Here is a 26,909-nt window from a genome sequence, read left to right on the forward strand (position 1 = left end):
GTTTTTAGTTTCCTTGCCAAAATGGAGAAGGGGGGGGGGGTTTCCTCCTTTTGTCTTAAGCTCTTAGTATTATGGGAACCTTTCTTGAGTAGGAAAGTGGTGTCTGAGTTATCTCAATAAAAACATTGAGACTCGTAAACTGATTTTCTTTCACTTTTGATTTGTTGACATTTCAAGCCTGGTAAAGCCTTCACTTTGGGATGGTGGTTGGGCATTAAGAAGTTGATTTCTTACCAAGGGGACTTATTATTCATGAACCTAATTCGTTCAATGCATTTTACCTTCTTCCCATTTGTTAACTTGTGGTAACAGGGGTTATCGGCTAGTGACTTGAACATCTGTAAGCAGTTGATTTTATGTGCATTTTTTTTAACTTTAATAGTCCTTTACTCACTTTGTACTGTCGTTTGCATTTTCCTTTCTTTTCCATATATCTAAGTTGTTGTTTTGGTTTCCCCGAGTCTGAGTTTCTTGGGGTTATTTCCACTTTTGTTATAAACGCTCTCACTACATCATGCCAGTTCATTCTGAGCGAATGGTCTGATCTAGTTAACTACTGACATACGCAAAGAATTGTTCAATTTTACTCCACCTAACCCTCCCACCCACCACCCCCCCCAAAAAAAATTGAACACAAGAAAAGACAATATGAATTCTCCGTCCTCCCACCCACCCTCCCACCCCACCAAATAAAAAATTGAACACAAGAAAAGGCAATATGAATTCTCCGTCACTGGCGACAGTTTCTTACACACTTACTTCTTTTGTCCTAGAAATGATTAATGTTTTGTGTCAGACACAAGTTGAACAAGAAAGTACAACTGCATTGAAAAATTCACACCAGCGCGATGAAACAATATTTCTTGAAGCTGTTATAATCTAAATTAAAGAGAGTAGTAATACCAGCAAAGAAATTTCACTTTTATCTGTGTCCATGAACATATGGGACTAAAAATGGTTGTCAAACCTTCACTTTGAATTAATCTCATGACATACAAACAAAACTTTCACAAGTTTGAATCACTAAATTTATTGACCTTACACCACAGCAAGGGTTCTTCTGTGAGTTGATGCCAGAGATTACTTACAATTGATCTATAAACATCCTACATGGACTGTACAAACCGCTCATCAGAAGCAAGTTTCATGACTTTTGCAACTGTTTGCCCAATAAATATCACCAATTTCCCCAGACTTGGCTTAGTTAAGCCTGCAGCACAATAAACAAGCCTGACAAAAGACGCAAAATGCCACCACTGCTTGGGTCTAGCTCTTCTGACCGAGTGATGACGGAGGGTGCACTGAACAAATATTTCTGTTAATGACATCCAAAATTATTTCCCTGTGACTAGTTACTTTTTCTTGAAACTGGGCAGTTACAATTGTCAAAGACACTAGAATAAAACAACGTGTTGATTGGCTACGTCTTGATCAGTCAAAATCATAAACTAAACAACACTGCCCTCTGTATGCCAGACTGTCCACGGTTATTGACGGTTCCGACAGGGCTGCATCAGATCACGCTATGTCTAGCAGTGTACGGCCTGTTTAACACCACATACATTGTCAACTGCTATCAATGACCATTTCCCGTCAGCTGAGGTGGGATGAAGATTGATTTGAACATTTCTCAAACACTGCAAGACTCTTAGATGCATCTCACACAGCCCCACCTTACCCCCCCCTCCCCCATTCCACCCAAAGTACCTAATTATTTGCAACTGGGTCATAAACTGGATCCTCTGTGGAAGCAATAATCACCAGCATACACAGTAGTAGTAGTATCATACTTTGGTACAACTCAGTGCTCAGTGGTCCCAACTACAAACATTGAGGAATGATGCAGTCACTGGGCATTTGTTGAGTACTTTATTCATCTCTTTATTTTTTACTAAGAGTCAAATTATCGCATGAAATGTGTATAAATAAAAGTAGCTACTCATATATGGAAGGGCATGTTTTCAGTCCACAATATAAACTTACATTATAAAGTATAATTCAGTTACAATGACCCTATGACTTGTTTCCCCCTCACTCTTCATAGAGCTCCCAATTTTCCCCTGACCCCTTCCCAGAGCTCCCAATGGCCCTCCCTTCCAAGACCTAATGACCCCTCCCGCTTCCCAGGGTTCCCAATGGCCCCTCCCATTCCCAGAGCTCCCAATTGCCCCCCTCACCCTTCCCAAAGATTCCCAATGGAATGACAGACAATGTTTGTAAAATCGCTTCCTAGATTGGGTTTACATCTTTCCAGGCAGGAAATTCATTTGCACTTGCTCCAAAAAAGAAACCTTAACGATGAAGTTGATTCAAATATCAGATACTATGGAAACTGCAGACAATTTACAAAGCCATAGAGTTCTTCCTTCTGAAGGAGAAATTGTTTTCAAACCGGGGACAATTCAACAGGTGTGCTGTGAAATACCGTACCGCATATCTTTTTTCTTACTCCAATGGTGCTCCTAGTTACGCAAGGCGAACTGTCCACATAAGGAGGCCAACAGCATTTCCATCCAGGACATCTTCATCGGGGAAGAAATAGGGAAAGGCTTAATTGTTCCTACGACCACTTGCAAAATTTGTTACCCTTCGTAATATCGTGGCAATTCGTTTCCGAGGATGGTTTTCCTTTCCACACCATCCTTAGTGATGGCTGCTAGACGAATTACACCTCCGCTGGAACCATCTCGCATCATGGACAGAGCAATACCTAGATAGGCAAGATATTATATCAATAAAAGTTCATCTGGGAGTCACCTCTTGAATTGGAAAGTTGTTTAGATTTAAATAATTCTAAATTGCCAAGAAAAATTAATGAATGATGCTTGAAGTCATTGCATATCTCAGGGAAAAAAAGCAGAAAGTAGTCCAAAGTTTCACCAAAAGTGCCAAACAGCAGTTGTACAGTACATGAAACTGCACTTAATTTCACCAATTTACAATTCTTCAAGTGGTCCTGTTGTGTCACCTATCTGATCATCGCTTCTGCTAGGTCAGAGTGGACTTTTTAATCTGCTAGATTGTCATCATGACAGATGACAATGAAGTTAAAGAAAAGTGCACTTTCAAAAGAAACATTACCACATAGCTTTGTCCTACCACACAGGACCATGGCTAGCCTTATTTGAAAGATAAGAATCTGGTCTTATGTTGTCTTTGCTAATAATTAATGAGGCTTATAATCAGCTTTATTTCACCTGGACTCAGTGGGGGAGGGGGGGGGGAGTTGGATGGAGTTGAGGAAAGATGTGACAGAGTTGCAATTGTAACCTGAAGTGAAACTGGTTGGAGGCAGAATACTCTATGAATGATAACCAGTAACTTTGATAAGGAAGGAAATGTTAACAAGGCTTATGAATACCAAAGCATATGTGCAATGAACTTGGACGTGACCTTAAACTTTTTAACTATTCCCCCTTGGGCAATAACAGGAGCACTTACCTTTGGAGACAAAGTTATAACATTCTTCTTTGGTCATGTTATCCTTGTAAGTTGCATCCACATAGGCATACATGTAAGTACTGCCTGAACCACCCAACGCCACACCCTGTCGGACTATCATCCCACCTAGAGGCACGGAAAAGACCTGGAAAAAAAAGGAAAAGGACAGAAATAATAAGAGCAAACGAGAGCACGATAAACCTCTCTTGAATATTGAAAGAATGGACTGAGAAATGACTGAATAAAATAATATAAACGTTTGAATGAAAGTGTGAATAGCTGTACAGCTGTATAGCATAATAAGCCATTCCATTAGTCCAAGCATGTATACAGTGTGTGTGATATACTTCCAGGCCACGTCAAGTCAATGCCAGAGACATGCAGCTTTCTAATTCATACATATTCATACATACCAAAGGTCATAGCTCTAAGAGTAACTAGCCTAGAGCACCATGTCTTAACAAAGCTGTACATAGCAGCTGCAAAGTCGCCACCAGCAAGACTGAATCGATATAAAAACTAATAGATCATCTCCGCAGACCAGCGGTGCCCGTTGCGTGAAACTGCGTAGTCATTTCATCAAATCAGCCTCTGCCCTCCTCACCTTTCTTTTTGACCATGAAGTGGGAAGGTTTTGCTTCCTTTTATAGACTTCTTATTCAGTGCTACTTCTTTCGGACAATTGCTATGTGACCAGGTCAAGTCCTCTACCCCTCGATTACCTAGTAGTGCATTTTTTGTTTCAGAGCATGTAAACGTTTCAAGCCGCAGTTACTAATGCAAAAATTAAGTTTACAACATTTGATCCAAGTTTTCTGTATAAATCATGCATTAATAGTATTTTAGACTTGAGTCAACTGTTGATATTGATAAGGAACCAACTCTGTAATTCTATAGTTTTGTTGCAAAAGACACTACGCTACCAAAGAGGATAAACCAGTTTCTTTCATTTACTGAATTCACTACACCTTTGCTATTCAGGAAATTTCTTTCACAACTGTCTATATACTGTACCTGGCCTCCTTTATGTTCGTCCCAACCAGCTACAATTATTCCTGCCATTAGACTGTCTCGATATTTGTAACACATTTCACGAAAAAGGTTGGCTGCCGTGTGAACCAAGGGTTTCTGTTGCATCTGAATGCTGAAAGAGTGAAAAAAGTTTGTGTAATTTTGAGAAGATGAAACCTACAAAAAGAGTATTGTAGGGCAGTACCAAACTCAAATGGTGAAGATGAACTTAAGAAGTGCAATCTTCAGAAACAGTAACAGAGACCAATTAACATATCATCATATATCAAAATGCTATTCAAAATGGCTATACAAGGGCAAAGATGTATAAAGTGTTTGTACTGTATTTGTACTGCTCAAAAAAGTGTTTGAAGACCAATATGCTTGCCAACGATTATTTATCCAGTAGACAAATGGTTAAGTTGCCATTGAAGTCCAAAGATTTATAGCATTTTTTTCTTTCTCAGGAACCATATTCTTATATAATTTTGAGACAAAATTGATAGCCGTAAAAAATGCTACACAAAATTTGAACACTTAATTTTTCTCTGCTTGCCCGCATGTGTTTAACAAAACAAGGTTGAACTGCTGTTGCAAGGTTATATGCCTCCATTGTTTAATGCATCATTTAAAACTTCTTTATGAAAGGTACAATGCATTGGACATATATGTAGATATCTATACTGGTGTTCAAGCGATTATTGGAAGCAGATTATTGCATAATCGGAACATAATCAGGATTGGTTAATATAATGTGGAATATTATGTGGAATATCATACTGATTATTCAAAAATATATGGCAGGTAAAAATATCAACTGATGTACTAGGTTTTTCCTTTTACTATGGAAAATTAAAATAAAGATACCCTCTAAATGTCTTTAACCATGTTATTCCATCAAATTATGGTGCCAGGGTTGCTGATGTTACTGGATAAATAATCGTTGGCAAGCATATTGGTCTTCAAAATTGAATTCATTCTACCCCTTCTTATTCACTTTACACATACAAGAAAACAATGATGTGACTACACAAGTTTGTCAAAGGCAGTCAGCGAGAAAGTTACTACTTACGAGTGGAACTCTAGTTGGAAAGACACAACATCTGCTATGGCTTGTGTGTCTGCAGCTGAGCCTGATCTACAACAGTATATATTATCATGTATTTTGGTAAGTTTGTCAGTCACCCTATTAGCTATGTAGGCTCCTGTTGTTGTCCTGGAGTCCGCTCCGATGACCACTCCCCCGTCAAATTCCACAGCCATGATGGTTGTCTGATTGAGGTAGTGATAAAGGGATTATGCTCACACATTACACATCCAATAATGACTATAATGATACATGTACATATTTTATTAATGTTAGTTACATTGCAGAGCTACAACCCAAACCACAAAACGATGCTCAGTGATACTGGTAATTAGATATTGGACAGTCAATCACACTAGGTCTAAACAAAGTTGTAAAGAATAACTCTAATCCAAGAGTTGCATATACCGTAGAAAAACATTCTCAAAGGTGATTTGGCAATCTGGCTAATTGTCAATAGGGAAATACTATAGTTCATATTACTTAACAGTAGTTACACCTTTCTGATTGGACAATTTTTACTTCAAATCTGGTACCAGTGTAGATATACTTCAAATCAGTTTTCCCAAAAAAGGAGGAGGAAGCCCTCAACTTAGTAGACTGCAACAACCTGTGCTCCTTTCTTCCAATTTTATGTTGAATATGGACTGGATGAATAGTATTGCTGAATTTTAATCCTGTAAACTTATGAAAAATACTAAAATAACTACAGTAGTTAAATGAAGTGTATATATTTTACTGTGTAAGTTTTCAATTTTGAGATATAAAATTTTGTGATCACTGAAATAGCATGAACAGCGAAATTACACAATTTACTTGCACAGGGAGTAGCCTGCTTTTGGGCTCTACATTTCTACTTTTTCAACAGGTCTCTCTCGCATGCAAGACTAGGGCACAATTGCTCTTACAACCTCCGTGATATTGCCTTGACGCAAAGTTTGAGATTCAGCCTAATGTTATGTTCGGACTATGCGTAGTAGCCCTTTACTAACCTTTGAGTATAGCAATGACAATGCACAAAGGACTAGAGGCTAGAGGAATGCTACTGACATTATTTTACAAACTAACTATTGGATCGTCGAAATCGAAATGCATTTTCAAATCAATTAGAAACGATAAGACAAATGATTTTGTTTACCCCGGTAGATTCTTCATGCTTAAGCCACTCAGGTAATTGAGAATTGGATTCGCAAGTCCAAGGAGAAGTTGAGTTCTTAATTGTCATGGGCAGCGCCATTTTGAATAATGAATAATCCTATCCAGATGCACTCTGGGTAATCTGAAACTATGGCGTCCGAAGGTAAGCTAAAGTAAAATGCGTCTACATATTTATTACGTTTACTGGAGCAATACTCCATTATTTAGATTAAAAATATCAGTTAACATGGATTTATCATACAAAGGTTACGATGAGCTTATTATCAAAATAATATTATTTTGAGAAGTTTGAACGAGGGGCACAGAAATTATAGGCTCGTCCGAAGCGTAATGAAAGTGGATAGGCTAAGGTGGTTATCGCATAACAGCAACTGTATATGCTTATGATTGCTATCCTAACGTACTAGTCGTAGCAACATTTGTTGTCTTCATTAAATGTAGTCGCACGATAGTTTGCCAGATTAGGCAAAAAATATTCAGTTGGAACGTTGTCTTTCGCCTAAAGTCTAGAATTTGACTAAAAAAAGCCAAATTCGTGCCTATCTTGCGTTTAATTTGTTTAATTTAAATTAGTTCCTTAGCCACCGAAATATATAAATATTCATAATGACGTCATGCAAAGTTTTCTATGTTTGGGTGCATGGCAGTACATTGTCACAGATCAAGAAAGGTTTGATAAAATCTACAGCAGAGACCGGGTCCAGTATGTTTCGTAGAAACTGACTTCCATTGAGCACTGTTCGACTGAAACATGAAAATGTGTAATACAGTATCAGTTTGTAGTCATAATATTGGAAATAGGCGAGTTAAATTAATTTGCATATTGTTTAAGAAATATTGCTTCTGAACTGATCAATGTAGGACATTTATAGAATAGGTTACAACTAAATACTACTTATCTGCACTTAATGTTATTTTGCTCAACCTTTTTGAAATCACCCCTCCGCATTGTTAAATATTGAAGGACATGCATCAAAGTGTAATATATGCTGTTTCTTATTGCAAGTAACATAACATGCCACAGAGAAATATTGCTTGATCAAAGTTTATTCTTATTCAGTCAGTTGTAATTAAAACATTTCTGTAAACATTTTCAGAATATTCAAGTGTTCACCTTACCAATTCAGCATCCTTTCTGCCATCAAACTATGTCTCTTCTCTTCTGAAGTCTCACATTGTTCCACTTGAGCAGATCCTAATGCAATTGAAAATGTTGAATCTTCAGACCTTTTTGTGCCACTCTTCCCCAAATCTTTGTAATAATGCATAATTAGGCTTGACAAAGTTAGTTTCGTGAATGTTACAAAATGAAGTCCCACATCTTAATTTCCAATGTTTAAGAAAAAGTAATAAATTACTCAAACCTTCAGGGACATGTACATGAATATAATTTCTGTAAAGTTTGTATGATGAATGCTCTTACTTGAATAATCATTAAAAAAGTGTTACCTTTTCCATTCTCATTCAACTATGTGATGGGGATAGCCTTGAAGAACAACACTTAAATATGGTCAGACAAAATTATTCTTAGGCTAGGGCAATAACGCCTTTATGGAACCGGGAGGAAGGGCCTTAGGTCTATGCCGAGGCCTAACATAGACCTAATGTTAATGGCCTGAGTCTAACCTAGTGAAACATAACATAAAACAAAGCTGTACGTTAGGATATAATAATATAAGGACTAAGCCTGTACTATTAACTTGGTATTTCATTTTGTTTTTCCAAGAAGATGCTGAAGCCCAAGTGAAAGTGTTTGCAAAGCAAGCAGTTGCAAAAGGTCATCGGTATGGCCCTTACAAAGGGAAACTTACCACAATGACAAAATGGGATGAAGCACTCCAAATGGGGAGCATTAAGGTATGTTTTATCAAGCAGGATGTCACAGTGGCCCTGCCTGGTACCTCAGGTTGAAGGGTACCAATAATGGATTTCATTCCAAGGAACTGCATGTATATGTGCCTCTTTGCCTCTAACATTAGCTTGTACAGTCACACTGTTACAAATGTACTTTGTTGGGGTGTAGGCTAGATGCAAGGAGGGTCGTTACTAGCACAGCCTTGGGGCTTAGACCTTATTTATGGACCTATGCCTACCTTATATGTCCCAAATATGCATCAGAGCTGATTTGGGGTTATAGATCAGAGCATAGCTTCAATATTCTCATACCCATTACTCAATTGATGTGATTTACCCAGTTGTACACTTTTCCCCTCCTTTCAGTTACTTTCTTCCCTTCAGTTTTTGGTTCCGATTGATGCTTTTCATACATTGGAACCTATGCAGTCAAGTTGGCATGTGTTTATGCATATGCGTGTATGTGTGTGATGCTCTAGCTTGTAAATGTGGTATTTCAAGAAGGATATATGTGATTGATGTCATACTGTGTTGATCAGAGTCAGTAGATGAGTAGGTATGTCCGATTTAGTTTATACTCGGTATGGTGATGTAACTATATACATGTTCTTTCAACAACAATTTTTACCTCATTTTATATTGATGGTAGTTGGAGCTTAAAGGGGTACTCTGATGACAGACAATGTGAAACTTCTATTGAAAAGAAAAATATTCCACACTGCTAGTTGAAAACCACATCTCAATATCATGCCCCTTACTTGAGATATGTTTAATTGAATGTGACCGTTTTTGACTGGTTAAACCATCAACTACTCCAGGAAGTTGAATCACAGTGGTCTTGGATGTCATCTTGGCAAATGCTCTTTGGGAGCTTTACTTACAGTAGGCTATTATAATATTCTTGTTGATTTTTCCTTGAAACCTGATACATTTGGAATGCTTCCATAGCAGTCAAAGTTCTCTGTTAAAATGCATCTTTTTGTAGAAATGTTATTTTGGTTGTCAATAAATTATTGAGATATTATAAAGAAAAACAAAGACATTTGCTGTTGCCAGATGCAATTTACAAAATATCACTAAATTTAAAAAAATCTTATCTTCACAATACAAAAATGCTATGAGGATGTGGTTTTCACAGTTAAATTCAGAAAAGTTTCAGCAATTTTGTTCAGCAATCAACCTTAGCCACAAGAATATTCTTTTAATAGGATATTGTCAAAAACAGCTTGCTAACATTCATCTCAGAAACCACCATCTTATACATAAGAATTTTGATAATACAATGTAAGTATAGAGATACAGTACATGTTCATGAGGTCATAAATTTGACCTCATTAATATTCATACATGCATCTGTTTTTATACTATGTCACTAAATTGACTTTCTTTCTGTTTTGTGCATTTTGCTTTTGTTCTTTGCTTTCTAAGGCCAAGTCAAACTTTTCTCATAAACTGATACATGTGTTGTTTCCTTTAAAAGTACATTAGCAAAGTCACACTTATTTTTTTACTCTGGTACATTTGTTGTTACAGATTCCCTCTGGTAATACAGAAGTTTCAGGATACAGGTTTGACAGTAACGACTTCACAATTCCTATGTGGCTACGTTTCATCAAACCAGCTGTGACAGCGGATACGCAAACCATCACCATTGTCCAAGTTGGTTACAATTTTTATTTTGAGGTGAGCAATCGGAGACACGATAGCCATTTCCAAGTTCTCCTCCAGCAATACTGTCCCAAATAATAACCCATCTTAACTTTAGCAGTACAAGTTGTGAAAGTTGTTTTTATGTCTCCTGTTCTGTCTACAGTAAAGCATTTCCATACTTTTCTCTCTCTTCTTTTTTGGTGGTTGGATGAGGGGGGGGGGGTACAAAGGAGTCACAAACCCTGCCATAATGTTTCGGTTATATGATAGAGATCTTGCCCCATTTCGAAGATATTCCAGTGAAAAGACGTGGCCAGGGAAAATCATTTAGTCAATCTGTGATGTCATGGTCCCGCTAGGATCTGGAAGCTTTTAACTGTCTGTTGTGTTTTCCATTTCATATTTTCAAGGTACAATCTTTAACAGTGATACTGAAGCTAATGGCAACACTGATACAATGTTAGTAACTGTGAATCGTTACAGGCAGCTTTTATATTTGGCTACAATTTGGTGGTTTGTAAAAATTGCAGAAAGCAATACTGAGCGTTGTATTGTTCCCTCCACAGGTTACCAAAGATGTGTCTGTCGGAACAGAACATTTCATACTCGGACGGAAGATGGAAGACGTTGAAATTGGGCCAGACGGTAACCCTTTGGTGAAGAAACGTGGCCGGCCAAAGAAGCCGAAACTTACACCTGAACAGCTGGCAGCTATTGAGGAAGAGAAGAAAAAGAAATTAGAAGCAAAGGTATGGACTTTGTGGGAGTTCAAATTAACCCTAACATCATAATTGTGATGCTGTGAGGCCCAATTAGGTTTCAGCTGGGCTCGAAGCTGCTGTAGGGCCTACATGGGTGACAGCTGAGATTAAACCTACTTTTCATGTATGTTCAACAACTTTAAAAATCAAAATTGAAATTTACTCAAATAAGGTTGTAATTTGATCAAACTAAAATGCTTATACAGATATTTGCACCAACTGAAGAACTTCTTAATGTATGTCATCTGATTCTCAATATTCGTCACCAAGGAATATAAATCATTAACATGAAAAGACCTCTGGACTATTCTTTTAAGTAGGCTTTGGGTTTTGGGCTACTGCCATAGGCAGGCAATTTGCATGTGATATCCTAGCTTGCAAACACGATATCTCAAGTTAAGTAACATCTGTAGCTCTCATATTTGGTAAGTGGCTCCCCCATAATTAGTACAAGAACCCTGTTGGTTTGAGTGGAGGTCAATGGTCATTTGGGGTCAGCATAGGGCAAAATGTGAAAATCTCAAAATTGCTGCATCTCCAGAACCTGAACATTAAAGTAGCTCATGCATGCATGGTATGATTACCTTATGTAGTGTAAAGTTTTTACACAATTTGGTGTAGGTCAGAGTTCATTTCAGGTCATGAGGGATATCTTCAGATAGGAAGCTTGATTGGCTCTCATATTTTGCATGTAGGTTCCCTACAATGACTACAAGAACTATATTGTTTAAGGTGAAGGACAGTGGTCATTTGAGGTCATCAAAGGTCACACTCTGTAAAGCCTTATAAACTCAAATCTTTTTATGGCATTTGTCTTCTTATACTGAGTACAAGAACCCTATTAGTTTGGGTGGACGTCAAAGGTCATTTGTGGTCAGCAGAGGAGCAAATATCAAAATGTCAAATGGATCTCATTAGATTAACTATTACAAATGCAAATGCAGCTCTTTGCAAAATAAATTACTAACAAACAATGTCCTTCATCGTTCAATGTTATTCATCGTTGTGGTTTTATGTCACACGATTCCCTGTCATCAACCCATGTAAGCGCTGACTCTGTTTATATTTATATACTCTGCTCTATATCTGTAGCATTAACTTCAGCCAGGGTTATTGATTTGCAAACTACTCTTGTGCTGCATATGTAATGTATTTAAAGGCAAGTAAATGCTGGGAGTTTCACCTCTGGTTTGTGTATACTCATTTTGGTGTGTTCCGCTTATACTGGTTGTTCACATCATATCATACGAGGTATTAGGGAAAATTGATGAAATAACTATACATGGTAAATTGATGAATAACTTTGTAATGATTCATTTGCTCGAAATTCCACCACGCACATAGAGCCAAGAGGAGAAGGATCTGAAAGGCCTACCGGAGGGGATGAGAGGAAGATCCCGGAAGTGCGTCATCTGCGGAAAGAAATTCATCTCCTCGGCCCTGTTCATGCAGCATCGCCAGAAGTGTGGAACCATCAAAGCTAAGGATATCTATGAAGATGTGGAGGGAGACGAGGAAGAGGCAGAAATCGAGGAAGAAGAAGAAGCAGCTGCTGCAGAGGAGGAAGCAGCAAAGGCTGATGGGAAAATTACAGATCAAAATTTAGACCCTATGTAAGTATAGCCAGGATGTTTGAGGTGGATGAATTGGCTGGACGTGAAATAGTTGAAGAAAAATGGACTTTACATGAGTCAAACCAGATCAATATTTAGAACCTATGATCAATATTTAGACCCTATGTAAGTAGCCAGGTTGTTTGAGGTGGATGAATTGGCTGGACGTGAAGTAGCGGAGAAAATGGACTTTACATGAATCAAACCTGATCAATATTTAGACCCTATGATCAATATTTAGCAGCTATATAAGTAGCAAGGATGTTTGAGGTGGATGAATTGGCTGGACATGAAGTAGGTGAAGAAAGTGGACTTTACATGAATCAAACCTGATCAATATTTAGACCCTATGATCAATATTTAGCAGCTATATAAGTAGCAAGGATGTTTGAGGTAGATATGAATCAGCTGGATGTGAAGTAGATGAAGAAAATAGACTTTTACAGAATCAAACCTGATCAATATTTAGACCCTATGATCAATATTTAGACCCTATGATCGATATTTAGCAGCTATGTAAGTAGCCAGGATGTTTGAGGTGGATGAATTGGCTGGACGTGAAGTAGGTGAAGAAAATGGACTTTACATGAATCAAACCAGATCAACATTAAGACCCTTTTAAATTTTCTAAAAATGACTCACAAACAACACTTTTGAGAAATTCCTTGTTATCATGACATTTTGATATTTTAGCCTTGATATGCTGTAATTTTAAGATTTTGCAGTCTTTGGAAAAGAGAGGACGAACGTAATATTAAAGCTTGATTTTTTTCGCAGGGTGAAGAGACCTCGTGGACGACCGAGGAAAGACGGCCTTCCGCCCCAACAGCGGAAAACGAGAAGAGGGAGGAGGCGGAAGGTTGGAAGACCGAGAAAAAGACCACTTTCAGACAGCGAAGAGGAAACCAAACAGATAAAGGTACCTCACTACATCAGACTTGTTCAAGTCTTTTCTTCTCTGATTTTCAACCCAGTAAATTAAATTGAAGACGATCAACAGGAAACTGTCTGAAATGTTCCATCTGATAGTACAGGAAAGAGTACAGAAATAAGTACTAGGAATGCCACTAATCAAGTGGTTAGCTCAAGATAAGCTCCACCATTTTGAAAGAGTTTATTCCAGTGGCTCTAGTCGATTGATTTATAAAACTGATGGAAAATGTTCTGCGTCTTTAGATCCACACCAAATCCTCGTAGCATTTTGTGCGGTGAAGATATGAAATTTCTGTTTCAAATTTGGTGATATTTTCATTAATGCATCTGGCAACAAGCAGAGAAAACGATGTCATCACGGCAATTCAGCTGATTTTTTTTTTTCGTTCCCAAATATTAAGCTCACTTGTTCAGAGAATTCATTCATTAAGGAAGAATTTTCACCAAGGACATATGTGAGGATACGCAGGCAATAAATAAGCAGGGGAGAGTGCAAATTACTACCACCGCTTGTTCTGGTGGCCAAGTTGTTTATTATTTCTTCTCTCACTTAGCATGTTCAAGATTATGTCAAATAACTACCAAAAAAAAGAGGACGGTACAGCACCTTCAGGTGGTTTCCCTCAACCACATCTTAAAAGACGCATCTTCGGTTATAAACTCTACATTTGAAACTACAGAGCGTTAATGTGTCTTGTGTTCGTATCAATTATAATGTATAAAGCATGTCCTTGTACAGCAACGATCGCCGAAAGGGACAAATGAACAACCAAAACATGGCTCCCTGTCCAATGCACTACATGTACACAATCATTCCATTGGTGTCAGGAATTCAGATCTTTTATTATTCTTTTTCCAGTATGTCAAGGATGAGTGTCACCCTACGGTTAAAGACAAGGAGAAATATGCCTTCGAGTGCGACACCTGCGAGTGTATCTTCCCGACTCAGACCTGGCTGGACTTCCACAAGGAGCATCATACCACTCCTGCTCTCAACTTTCTGGTGTGTAACCTCTGCGACGAGGCCTTCCGTTTCCTGACCTCCTTCAACACCCATCTAGACGAAAAACACGGCGAACTGGACCAGAGGAAGAGAGTGTTGGCCAGTACGTTCAGATGCGACGCCTGTAAGAAACCATTCCGCTCTCCGATTCACCTTGAACGTCACAAACAGAGAGCAAGTCAAGAGAGTAAGTCCTTTCATTTGAACATATCTTTAAGCATCATCATCATCACTGCCCGTGGATGTCGATTTGCCTCTCAAAGTTGGGGAGGGAAGGGTGTGTTGGTTGGGGGGGGCGACATTGTAACTGACTTGGAGTCTTAACTGAGTGCCATCCTGTGGTATAAGCCCAGATGAGCAGCCATGCATGATGAGCATAAGTGTGTTGGTGCTATAAAGGTTTACAGCGGGAATGTAGGTTTATTAAGAAAACATTTCAGCGAGAGGGAAAAGATCTTTAGCGATCCTCAAAATGGGAGGTGGGGAGGACAAAATGCAGTTCCCAAGTGGGGACATGTCCTTCCCATCTTTGGAACTGTGGAAGTGTTGAAGTCCTGAGTAAGGTGGGATGTTGGATTTGCAATGTTGCATGGTTGTGAGCACTCGATGCTAAAGTACTGTGGGAGCCTAGCTCCCAGCATATTTTTGTCCTAAATTGTGTTTATATTGAGAGAGATCTAATACAGCACTTGTAACCAACTGCTTTTGCAGTTGCAAGACTCTTTTTTTACTTGCCCAGACGTGTACATTGAATAACACTTAAATGCGGAGAAAAATCATGTTTGCTGTTTTCTCTCTTTCCTCAGCTCCATATCCCAAAGGTCCGGTCCAAATAAAATGTAAATTTTGTGAGAAGAGTTTCACGGGGGAGGTATCTCTGGAGAACCACACGTTGCGCAAACACCCCGAACACAAAAAGCACCAGTGTACCGAAAATAACTGTGAAGAAACATTTGAAACCAAAGGTAATATTAAGATGCCACCTGGCTAAAGAGATTGGGACACTATTTCACTAAACGCCAAATAGGCTTTTCGGACAGTATTTGGTGTTGCGTCCTGTTTTGATAAGAAAAGTGGTCATGCAAAACAATTTACCATGACATAGATGTATTTAGCGGGTTTGCAATCTAACTTCTTTGGTAATAATTAACTGAAAGTAATTTCCTTTTGTTCATACACTGCAATCCCTGTTACACTGCTTCCAAAATCTGTGATTCATGGCCCACAGCTGTTTGTCAACCAAACCACGAAGATTTGTTAAATTCGAATTTTGATTTTTTTTTTTTCTTCCTGGACTGGATTCATTACGTTTGATTGTTTTTTCACCTTTTTCTCCTCAGAGGAGAGAGCATCACATCTAGAGTCAGTTCACGGTACTGATCCTAAACTGATCTACCGTTGTCCAGTGGAGAGCTGCATAAAGGCCTACACGTCCATGGCTGCATTAAATTACCACTATGAACTCAGACACACTACAAATAGGTGAGGTCATCCTATCTGTCTAAAAATCCTGTCTGCATGATATTCCTTCTTCTACTTAAATTTAAATACTATTCTTAAATTATCATTAAATTATCACTTTAAACTCAGACACACTACAAATAGGTGAGGTCATTCTATCTTTTTAATAGTCTTGTCTGCTTGATATTCCTTCTTCTACTTCAATTTAAATGCTATTCTTAAATTATCATTAAATTATCACTATAAACTCAGACACACTACAAATAGGTGAGGTCATCCTATCTTTTTAATAGTCTTGTCTGCTTGATATTCCTTCTTCTACTTCAATTTAAATACTATTCTTATAAGATTATGCTAACATTGATCTCCTTCTGAAAATTCACAGTTACTTTGTGCCCTAAAGCCTGCAATGTGCCCACTCCAATTATTCCCTTATGCCCTGACCTTGATAAGCTCTATTCATAAAACTGATGTTTTGTGATGGGTACCATCTGTTTTATAGTTGGTAGTCACTATTTCCATCATGGCATGGTTTCAGTTTGTCTGCCCGTCCTACATTTTTTCCTAATTTCCTTTCTTTTTTTTCTCATTCTTTTAATAGACCATTTACCTGTGAAATCTGTGGAAAAACCTGGGTGAAGCTCGGCAAGCTACGAGACCACCTGAAAACCCACAGCACGGAAAAGAACGAACTTTGTGATCTTTGTGGGAGAGCATTCAAAACCAGAGCTGAACTGAAGGACCACAAATCCGATGCACACACAGAAGGTAACACCTGTCATGTTTTTAGTTGCCATGGTTACGAAGTATCAGAAGTCTCATTTTTAGGATGAAGGGCTATATTGAGTGGTCCAACTATGTTAATTGTACCTTGATTTTTAAGTTGAAAAACATGGTCATGCAAAATTGAAGGATGCACAGACGATATCTCGCATGTTTTATTTTCTATGGTTACGGTGTTTATAGACTTTTTTTTTTTGAAGTTATGATCCAACCAGTTCATGCAAGTCTTATCCATATTCAGAAGATCACATTTTTGAATTTTAGTTTCCATGGTTACCAAGCATGAAATACATCTGAAACTGATATAGCACAAATCTGTTGCACACTTGGATGGTAATGTTAGTTTCTATGGTTACCAAGTTCCAGAATGCCTCTGGTTCTTCTGATCAAGAGCTTTATATCTACACGTCCATGCAGATCTGCTGTGAGGGTAATACATCCCCTTACCTTAACCCACTCTTTGCATCCTTGTTGATTTTGTAATTTCTTTACGCCACCCTTTTTTTATACAGCCGGCAGAGAGAAACTCAACTGTCGATTCTGCTCAGCTACATTCAGTAGACGGAGCTCCAGATCTTACCACGAGCGTCGTCACAGGAACGATGCACCTTACGTTTGCCCCAAGCCGGGATGTAACAAAAGTTTTGTGGCGGTGATTGACTTTAAGAGACACCTTATTTACCATACTGGTAAAAATTTCTCATCTTTTTGTATATTTTCTAATCTTTAGGAAGATTACTTGACAATTCACCAGATAGTTTAGTTGTTTCATGTTCATCATTTCTTTACAAGAACAGTTCAAAATTTTATTACCAAAACAAGACTTGTTAGTCGAACAAAATGTTAGAGGTAGGTTTTATATAAACAAAAGAACAAAGGAACACTAATATGGAAATCATAAACAAATTTAAATAAGATCCAAGCAATTTTTACCTAGAATAGGATTTCAAGCCAACCATTGACCATCTACAAGTTCTGTTTTCTATTGGAATACAAGCTTTTGCCATCAATGTTGAAACCTTCTTCTAATTATGTTATTAATACGCGTTAATCAAAGAAATATAAATGACTTGTTGATGTCACTTGTTTTATGATATTGCAAATGTTCTTTAAACTGCAGGAACCATCAACATTGCTAATCTCATTTGATGCTAAGAGATATCAGGCCTCAAAATTTGGGCTATATACTGGCCTAATTGCAAAATGGATTTTTCTGTTTTGCCAGTTGAAGAAAACAAGGCACTAGCAATTTTCTCCCAGTAGACATTAAGAACATAAACATATGGTTGGTTGACAATCATACATCTACCAGTCAGCCTGATCTCCATGCCTTACATAAGGCCTGTATTACTTCTTATTTTCAGCAAATAATATTGGGCTGCTCTCAAAAGCCTGTACAGTAACTGATGTGTGTTGTTATTCAAGAAAATGCCAGTGGAAACTTGATTTTAGCTAGTAGATTTTTTAAGCATTTTATTCTGGGGGGGGGGGGGGGGAATGTTAGCAAGTTGCTAAAAATTATGAAATTCTAGGCTTGGATGTTTTAGTAAATAATTTGCTTTGACCTTGTAGGAGCCAAGCTGTACCGATGTAGATATTGTAGTAACTGCTTTACGAGGAGCGACTACCTCAAGGGTCACGAGAGGAGACACCACCTGAGAGGAGAACAGATCGTTGCTGGTCCTCCCGTAGAAGAGACGGTGACGATCAAGGTATCTTGCAAAATTAGATCAATGAACCACTTTACAGCGAAAGAAGCAAAGGGATGTTCATATGTCTCTGTTTAGTTTATGATGCACGATGGATGTAAACTGTTGAGCAAAGAGTTACAAACTCTGAAAGAAGATGAGTTTCTGAACTTGGAACGATGACTCCACGTGAGGACTTTGAAGTTGGAGATATAAGTTGTAACTTATGCAGGATATGTTTTGAACTCTTAGTGATGATTTTTAACTCCGGGGAGTTTTTGAACTCTGAAGAATAAATTTTGAACTCTTAGTGACGAGTCTGATGGTTTAGAGTTTAATCGATGACTTTTAATCACAGAATGATTAGATTTGAGTTGGTTTTGTTAGTTTCTCTAGTAAACAGAAGATATGGTAATGCTTCCTTTAAGTCAAGGGGAATGTTAAAAGCTGGCTCTTGATGGTACATTATTAAGAAAAGTGTAGTATGTATTCAACAAAAGTTAGTGTGCTATAAAGTCACATTAAGAATTTACAAGATTCATTCTGGCCATGGCAAAAAAATCAACAAAGTTTTGGGTGGTGAACAACTAAATTTTTAAGGCCAACTTGCTGCTGAATTTGTAAGACATTTTTTTGTGTTACTTTGGGACCTTCAACAAAGTGAGAATTCAAAGTAATGTCTTGAGCAGCATAATAGATATTTATAGAGTTTATACTTCTTTAGATGTAAATAAAAAAAAAATTGGCAAATGTAACATTAGGCCTAACTTTGGTTTTTATATTTAGAAGGACCTTCAAGATGATCTTAAAAGTTGGACCCCTAACTTATGGAATAAGCAAGATTCTTGAAAACCTCTGTAGAGGATGTATGCTTTTGTTATTTATTTTTGATCCTCTCTGGGATAAATATGTGTTATATGTTACAGAGCATCTACCTCTTTACATGTCGATAAGGTAAATTTTTGGCAAATATAACATTCAGCCTAACTGGGTATTGTTATGTAAAGTGGGGAAGACCAAGATGATCTTTAAGTTGGACCCCTTGGACCCACATTCAAGGATTCTTTAATAGAATCCTTATAGTCCAGTTAAATAGTCCAGTAGTCCAGTTAAATTCCAGTAAATAGTCCAGTTAAATTTTAACCTTTGGGATAAAGAAATTATGAGGCCGAGGCATTACCAATAACCTTTCCATCGATAGGTGCCATGGCCGATGGAGAAACCTGTCAAGATTCAGGGGCAGAACGTGGTAGTCATCATCGAGCCTGATCCTACCTTAGCTGCTGGCGAGCTAACCACAGAGGCTCTAGCAGCTTTAGAGAGGGCAGCAGAGGGCCATGTCATCAGTCAGGATGGGGTAAGAGTGGTTTTTTTTTTTTTTTTTTGACCTTTAGTCAATGTGCAAGGTTTCCCACAATGCCTTGCCTCTCCCTTTTCTTTTTCTCCTTCCATCCATTGGCCTGGAGTGAAAACATAACACTCTGTCTTATATTTTGGTTCATTTCCTATTGTCTCCACAAGAAAAAATGGCACAAGGTATGTTTACTAACACCGGATAGATAGATGAAAGTGATTGGTCGTAGCGTAAATTGGTTATTCATCTACTTAGAAAGCTGAGACTCTAAAGCTATAACAGTTTATTGTGCTGGGATCTATACATACATATTCAAACTCAGTTAGGCTTAATTGTAGTGATATATATTGGAAAGCAATTGCATTTCCATGAATAAAGGAACACAATATCCTATATGTATATATATGCTTCACTAAGAAGAAAGTTTCCTATCGATAATTTCCTAGTGAGGGTGTGGATATATTGTGTGCTGAAACTGAGAGTAAATGTGACCTTAAAATAGGCTACAGAACAGGGCTATGCAGGGTTGGCTTTTACCTATAATGGTCCTGTACTTGTCCCGAGGGTTATCCAAACAACAAGCTTTCTTGTATTGTTGTTGTTGGTGAGTGACTGAGTGCAGTTACAGTAAATAAACTTCAGAGAAGAAATGAAAAGTTATGGTATCCTCCTCTTCCCCCCCCCCCCACTCTCCTCACCAATAAAATAGGAAAAGCATATGGAATACTTTGAATTAAATTGATTCGTGATTATGAGCACTAGTACAGTACTCAGATATACGGTGGTTTGGATGGTTCTGTATTTATGTATTGTCGCTGTTGGTAGTGTTTGCTAGTTGAAATGATTTCTATATTTTTTTCTCGCCGTTTTTGCTTGTGTCATTAGATGCATTTACAGATTCCCACTGACCAGACGCAGAGCCATCCAGTTGGTATTGTCGAACAGAACACTCAACCAGTGAGTCACATTCTCTTACAATTAACATTTATATCACATCCATAGGTCTCTGTAGAGATGCGTTGCTTGTGTTGTACTATGGTATGCATATTACCTGCTGAGTAGCCTGACCGGGCGTATATCATAACATCCTTTAAGTACACTGTGGCAGTCAGTCAGGGAGGGGGCGAGGAGGGGGCATAGTTGAGGTCGCTAGATTGTGCTATGTCAACTGAAATGTATCTGTCTGTTGTGTTGCAGCCCAACGGCAAAGGTAACATGTTTCAGCCAAGGTATTAAGTTGGAGGGAAGGGGAGGGGGGGGGGGGTACTTTGTAGAAAGTATGATGGGAAGAATATAACATAGTTATCTAAAGTTACAGAGTTGTTGACAATTGGGATAATTCATAACCATGGACGTTAAATATGAATCTAAGAGACTGACTTCGGTCAGCTTGCGGCTTTGATAAGCCAATGAGGCTTCTTCGCGAGTTCCTGCTTGCAGGAGGATCTAAAATACATGCTTACATACACACATACATAAAGTTAAGGGATAACAAAACTTTACCTACTTGAAACTATTGAGTTAGTCTATGGCCCCATTATTCTTCAGTATTTGTCTGTGGTGCTTGTATTACATTACCAGTGCTCCATACACCAGGTAATGCACTTTGCACTCCTTCCAAACCTTCCAAGGTCATCCATCAGTTTATCCCCAAATTGTAGTGTGATAAAGATTACTAAAACTTGCACTAAGTTCCAAAAAATGAAAGATTTTTTTTTTAAGTCGGTCAAAAATGTCTCAGTGAAGAAGAATACATGAATGGTGGTCGCCAAGTGCTTCTTGAACCAGGAGTAGGAGTGACCATTCATTTGACTATCTAGCATAATTGTGGCCAATAGTGATGGCCTTTTAAATATTGCACTGAATAATTCCACAATCACAGTCCGGTGCCATTCTGTGGTTTGGTTGCAGTCCATTCAATAAACCTCTCTAGTGTGTCTCTCACCAGAACATGCAGTCGGTGGACACTACAGCGTCCCAGTTGTTACAACTGGCCGCAGAACAAGTGGCAGCCACGACGTCGGCCGCTGCGGCAGAAATGCATCAGTCCGAAGGAGAGATAGTGACGACCTCTATACCCGCAGGCACGTTAGATTCATCCCAGATACTGATGCAGGCGACCCAGCAAGCTCTCCTCCACCAGACCATCAGTGCGGAGGGAGCTCACATCAGCATGAGCAGCGAGGACGGCTCTCAGATAACGATGGACGCTGCGACAAGCGAACAGGCCGCTCTAGTCCTACAACAGTTGGCTGGAGAGAATGCCCAGGTAGTTATGTTATAAGAAGCTTGTTATGCTCTAGTCCTACAACAGTTGGCTTGAGAGAATGTGCAGGTAGTTATGTTATAAGAAGCTTGTTATGCTCTAGTCCTACAACAGTTGGCCGGAGAGAATGTGCAGGTAGTTATGTTATAAGTAGCTTGTTATGCTCTAGTCCTACAACAGTTGGCTGGAGAGAATGCACAGGTAGTTATGTTATAAGTAGCTTGTTATGCTCTAGTCCTACAACAGTTGGCTGGAGAGAATGCACAGGTAGTTATGTTATAAGAAGCTTGTTATTCTCTAGTCCTACAACAGTTGGCTGGAGAGAATGCGCAGGTAGTTATGTTATAAGAAGCTTGTTATGCTCTAGTCCTACAACAGTTGGCTGGAGAGAATGCGCAGGTAGTTATGTTATAAGAAGCTTGTTATGCTCTAGTCCTATAACAGTTGGCCGGAGAGAATGCGCAGGTAGTTATGTTATAAGAAGTTTGTTATGCTCTAGTCCTATAACAGTTGGCCGGAGAGAATGTGCAGGTAGTTATGTTATAAGAAGCTTGTTATGCTCTAGTCCTACAACAGTTGGCTGGAGAGAATGCGCAGGTAGTTATGTTATAAGAAGCTTGTTATGCTCTAGTCCTACAACAGTTGGCTGGAGGGAATGCGCAGGTAGTTATGTAATAAGAAGCTTGTTATGCTCTAGTCCTACAACAGTTGGCTGGAGGGAATGCGCAGGTAGTTATGTAATAAGAAGCTTGTTATGCTCTAGTCCTACAACAGTTGGCCGGAGGGAATGCGCAGGTAGTTATGTAATAAGAAGCTTGTTATGCTCTAGTCCTACAACAGTTGGCCGGAGGGAATGCGCAGGTAGTTATGTAATAAGAAGCTTGTTATGCTCTAGTCCTACAACAGTTGGCCGGAGAGATTGCGCAGGTAGTTATGTAATAAGAAGCTTGTTATGCTCTAGTCCTACAACAGTTGGCCGGGGAGAATGCGCAGGTAGTTATGTAATAAGAAGCTTGTTATGCTCTAGTCCTACAACAGTTGGCCGGAGAGAATGCGCAGGTAGTTATGTAATAAGAAGCTTGTTATGCTCTAGTCCTGCAACAGTTGGCTGGAGGGAATGCGCAGGTAGTTATGTAATAAGAAGCTTGTTATGCTCTAGTCCTGCAACAGTTGGCTGGAGGGAATGCGCAGGTAGTTATGTAATAAGAAGCTTGTTATGCTCTAGTCCTACAACAGTTGGCTGGAGAGATTGCGCAGGTAGTTATGTAATAAGAAGCTTGCTATGCTCTAGTCCTACAACAGTTGGCGGGAGGGAATGCGCAGGTAGTTATGTAATAAGAAGCTTGTTATGCTCTAGTCCTACAACAGTTGGCCGGAGGGAATGCGCAGGTAGTTATGTAATAAGAAGCTTGTTATGCTCTAGTCCTACAACAGTTGGCTGGAGAGAATGCGCAGGTAGTTATGTAATAAGAAGCTTGTTTTGCTCTAGTCCTACAACAGTTGGCCGGAGGGAATGCGCAGGTAGTTATGTTATAAGAAGCTTGTTATGCTCTAGTCCTACAACAGTTGGCCGGAGAGAATGCGCAGGTAGTTATGTAATAAGAAGCTTGTTATGCTCTAGTCCTACAACAGTTGGCCGGAGGGAATGCGCAGGTAGTTATGTTATAAGAAGCTTGTTATGCTCTAGTCCTACAACAGTTGGCTGGGGAGAATGCGCAGGTAGTTGTGTAATAAGAAGCTTGTTATGCTCTAGTCCTACAACAGTTGGCCGGAGAGATTGCGCAGGTAGTTATGTAATAAGAAGCTTGTTATGCTCTAGTCCTACAACAGTTGGCCGGAGGGAATGCGCAGGTAGTTATGTAATAAGAAGCTTGTTATGCTCTAGTCCTACAACAGTTGGCCGGAGAGAATGCGCAGGTAGTTATGTAATAAGAAGCTTGTTATGCTCTAGTCCTACAACAGTTGGCCGGAGAGAATGCGCAGGTAGTTATGTAATAAGAAGCTTGTTATGCTCTAGTCCTACAACAGTTGGCCGGAGGGAATGCGCAGGTAGTTATGTTATAAGAAGCTTGTTATGCTCTAGTCCTACAACAGTTGGCCGGAGAGAATGCGCAGGTAGTTATGTTATAAGAAGCTTGTTATGCTCTAGTCCTACAACAGTTGGCCGGAGAGAATGCGCAGGTAGTTATGTAATAAGAAGCTTGTTATGCTCTAGTCCTACAACAGTTGGCCGGAGAGAATGCGCAGGTAGTTATGTAATAAGAAGCTTGTTATGCTCTAGTCCTATAACAGTTGGCTGGAGAGAATGCGCAGGTAGTTATGTAATAAGAAGCTTGTTATGCTCTAGTCCTACAACAGTTGGCTGGAGAGAATGCGCAGGTAGTTATGTTATAAGAAGCTTGTTATGCTCTAGTCCTATAACAGTTGGCTGGAGAGAATGTGCAGGTAGTTATGTTATAAGAAGCTTGTTATGCTCTAGTCCTACAACAGTTGGCTGGAGAGAATGCGCAGGTAGTTATGTTATAAGAAGCTTGTTATGCTCTAGTCCTATAACAGTTGGCTGGAGAGAATGTGCAGGTAGTTACGTTATAAGAAGCTTGTTATGTTTTAGTTGCCATCAAGTACACTAAGAACAGAAACTGTGATTTTGGCAGATGAACTCCTCAATTCATGTTATGTTAACGTTGCAATAGACTAGCCAACATAGATTCATAGGTGAAGGCGCTAGGGGAGGGAGAATGAGGGTGGATATATGTCCCCCCAGTCTTGTAAGAAGCCTCAAAATTGGTGGACATGTGCCCTCCAGTTTTGTGAAAAACCTCAAAAGTCTCCTGTTTCATAAATTAGAAGTGCTGCATTTTGTAATTGAAAAGTTCTCTTTTTTTAATTTTTTTATAAAAAAGTGCCTATTGCTAATTTAATAAGAGACCTTATGTCAAGGAAATTAAGAGAACTGTTTATAAGAAGTGCCCTATTGGTTGTTTTGAGATGATTTTACCGTTTGCTTTCTATTAAATTATTTAAATCAAGTGAGTGAGTAATAAATTTATATTTAAATAATTTGCTTGGTACGATACTACACATTTTGTTGCCCAGATGTTGTCTGATGCCTTGTAAACACAACAAACTCATAAAGAGCACAATGGCAAAACCTGATACTTTTGCTTCATTTTGACACTTTCGAATCCTTGTTGGATAAAGTGTGAAGCAAGCGTTTAGTACAAATAAAACAATAATAATAAAACAATACCATGGTGAAAGAATTTGGCTAGGCAAAATATTTCAGACACACTGCCCTTGCAAACTCCTTTCATTCCAACGACCATTTTTCTTTCAGATTGTCATGCAGCCTTCGGAAGACGGCACCCTGGGTACCATGCACGCCACCCTTCAAAACGAGGACGGTGAAACCAGCATCGTCATGGTCAGTCTCACCCCCGAGCAGTTAGCGAGCGCCAACGGCGTGACCATAGCCGAGGGTACCGCGGGGACCGCGGGGGAAGGACAGACCCTCATGATCACGACCGACGACGTGACCGTGAATCAAGACGGAACGTTCGTGGTTACCTCGTCTGGTGACATCGCGACCGATAAGAATCTGGGCATCGTGGTATCAGAGGCGCGGCCCGGAGAGGTGGTGTTGGAGCAGGGAGACAGCAGCATAAATATAACCGAGATTCAGACCAACCAATTATCTACAGAAGGTATTCCTGAGGAGCAATGATGATCATAATGAAAAACAAACACAAAGTGTTGTTAAATAAATTCAAGTATCAAATGAAGTCTTCTGAGATTTCCATCATGTTTCATGGACTGAGCTTGTAGAAACAGAGCAGATACAGCTTTGCAGCTTTGCTCTATTGTACGTTGAGATGTATATAAGATATTGAGATTGGTGTCGTTTTACCTACTTTTATGTTTGTAAAAGTATTGTCTTAGGGAATTTCATTCCCCCCCCCCGCCACAAAAAAGGAAACATTAAGAAAATTCCTTTCAAGCATGGAGTGGCAGTCTTGTAACAAGCCACTCAATTTGGATAATATTGTGACTCAAAGAAGTTTGTCAATCTTCTCCCCATAATTGATATAATTGAGTGACCCGAGTCGAGGTCAGGAAAATCACTGGCAGAGACTCGAATCAACTTAAAGTTTGTCAGTATAGGCTCCAAATTATAGCATGCTATAATTGTTAGAAGTTTTCAAAAAGTACTTTCCTGGAGGTCTTTTACTCTCCAAATTGTTCTCAGATACTTTTAAGGAACACAGAAGATGACTGCATGTCCCAGTGAGGAAAATTTCCTCGAAGAACGGTAATAAAAACGGTTTAAGAATTTTGACCAAAGGTGACCATATTTGAGTATCTAGCATATTTGGGCCCAATACAGCATACCTTTAAGATGGAGTGACCAAGGGCGGCGGAAGCACTTTTAATCTGGGGGGGCACCGACATCAAAGGGCACTTTGCAGAAATTCGATTGGACTGATGCAGCCTTATATTAAGTACCCTTTATAACTCTTATTGTATTATCTTATTTGCGTATACACATCACTCCATCAACGCCCACCCTCCCCCCCCCCCCCGAAGGAAAATATGCAAACTAGCACTGCAATATCCAATGTGCAAATTGGGAAACAAGGAACTAGTTTTCTTTTGAGACAAAATGAGGTGAAATCATGCAAGTTGCTAATGTAGGAATCTTCCGAATTAGAGTTTATTTCTTGATAATATCTTAACAATTTTTTTCCATTCGAAATAGCTTTGAGTTTGACTCACAGAAACTCATTAAAAAGTCAGGGGCGTAGCCAGGATTTGCAAAGTTGTATGCACGACTATCTGAGCGGAGCGC

The 26,909-nt window shown here is 39.0% G+C and overlaps 2 protein-coding genes across 4 annotated transcripts; one reads left to right on the forward strand and one right to left on the reverse strand.

Annotated features, from left to right (window-relative positions):
• Positions 1-730: 730 nt before the first annotated feature.
• LOC139975756 (proteasome subunit beta type-6-like) lies at positions 731-6,821 on the reverse strand. The gene is made up of 5 exons (XM_071983911.1): positions 6,678-6,821; positions 5,525-5,724; positions 4,456-4,585; positions 3,442-3,586; positions 731-2,710 (listed from the first exon to the last, which is right to left on the reverse strand). Exons 1-5 carry the CDS (start codon positions 6,774-6,776, stop codon positions 2,583-2,585), a joined length of 702 nt encoding a protein of 233 aa, XP_071840012.1. The 5' UTR covers positions 6,777-6,821; the 3' UTR covers positions 731-2,582.
• On the forward strand, positions 6,766-25,845 carry LOC139975755 (uncharacterized). Of its 3 annotated transcripts, none has more exons than XM_071983909.1 (16): positions 6,766-6,839; positions 8,427-8,554; positions 10,085-10,234; positions 10,768-10,950; positions 12,307-12,575; positions 13,353-13,494; positions 14,368-14,698; positions 15,318-15,476; positions 15,852-15,993; positions 16,574-16,740; positions 17,268-17,444; positions 18,328-18,467; positions 19,645-19,800; positions 20,683-20,754; positions 21,731-22,066; positions 25,401-25,845. In XM_071983909.1, exons 1-16 carry the CDS (start codon positions 6,827-6,829, stop codon positions 25,785-25,787), a joined length of 2,952 nt encoding a protein of 983 aa, XP_071840010.1. In that variant the 5' UTR covers positions 6,766-6,826; the 3' UTR covers positions 25,788-25,845. The 3 variants fall into 3 exon arrangements, with proteins under 3 accessions (XP_071840010.1, XP_071840009.1, XP_071840011.1); XM_071983908.1 differs by having other exon boundaries at positions 6,808-6,839; positions 8,424-8,554; XM_071983910.1 differs by having other exon boundaries at positions 6,808-6,839; positions 8,424-8,554; positions 21,746-22,066.
• The last annotated feature ends 1,064 nt before the right edge of the window (positions 25,846-26,909 follow it).

This window comes from Apostichopus japonicus, chromosome 11 (assembly GCF_037975245.1).
Source record: "Apostichopus japonicus isolate 1M-3 chromosome 11, ASM3797524v1, whole genome shotgun sequence".
Taxonomy (NCBI): Eukaryota; Metazoa; Echinodermata; class Holothuroidea; order Aspidochirotida; family Stichopodidae; genus Apostichopus; species Apostichopus japonicus.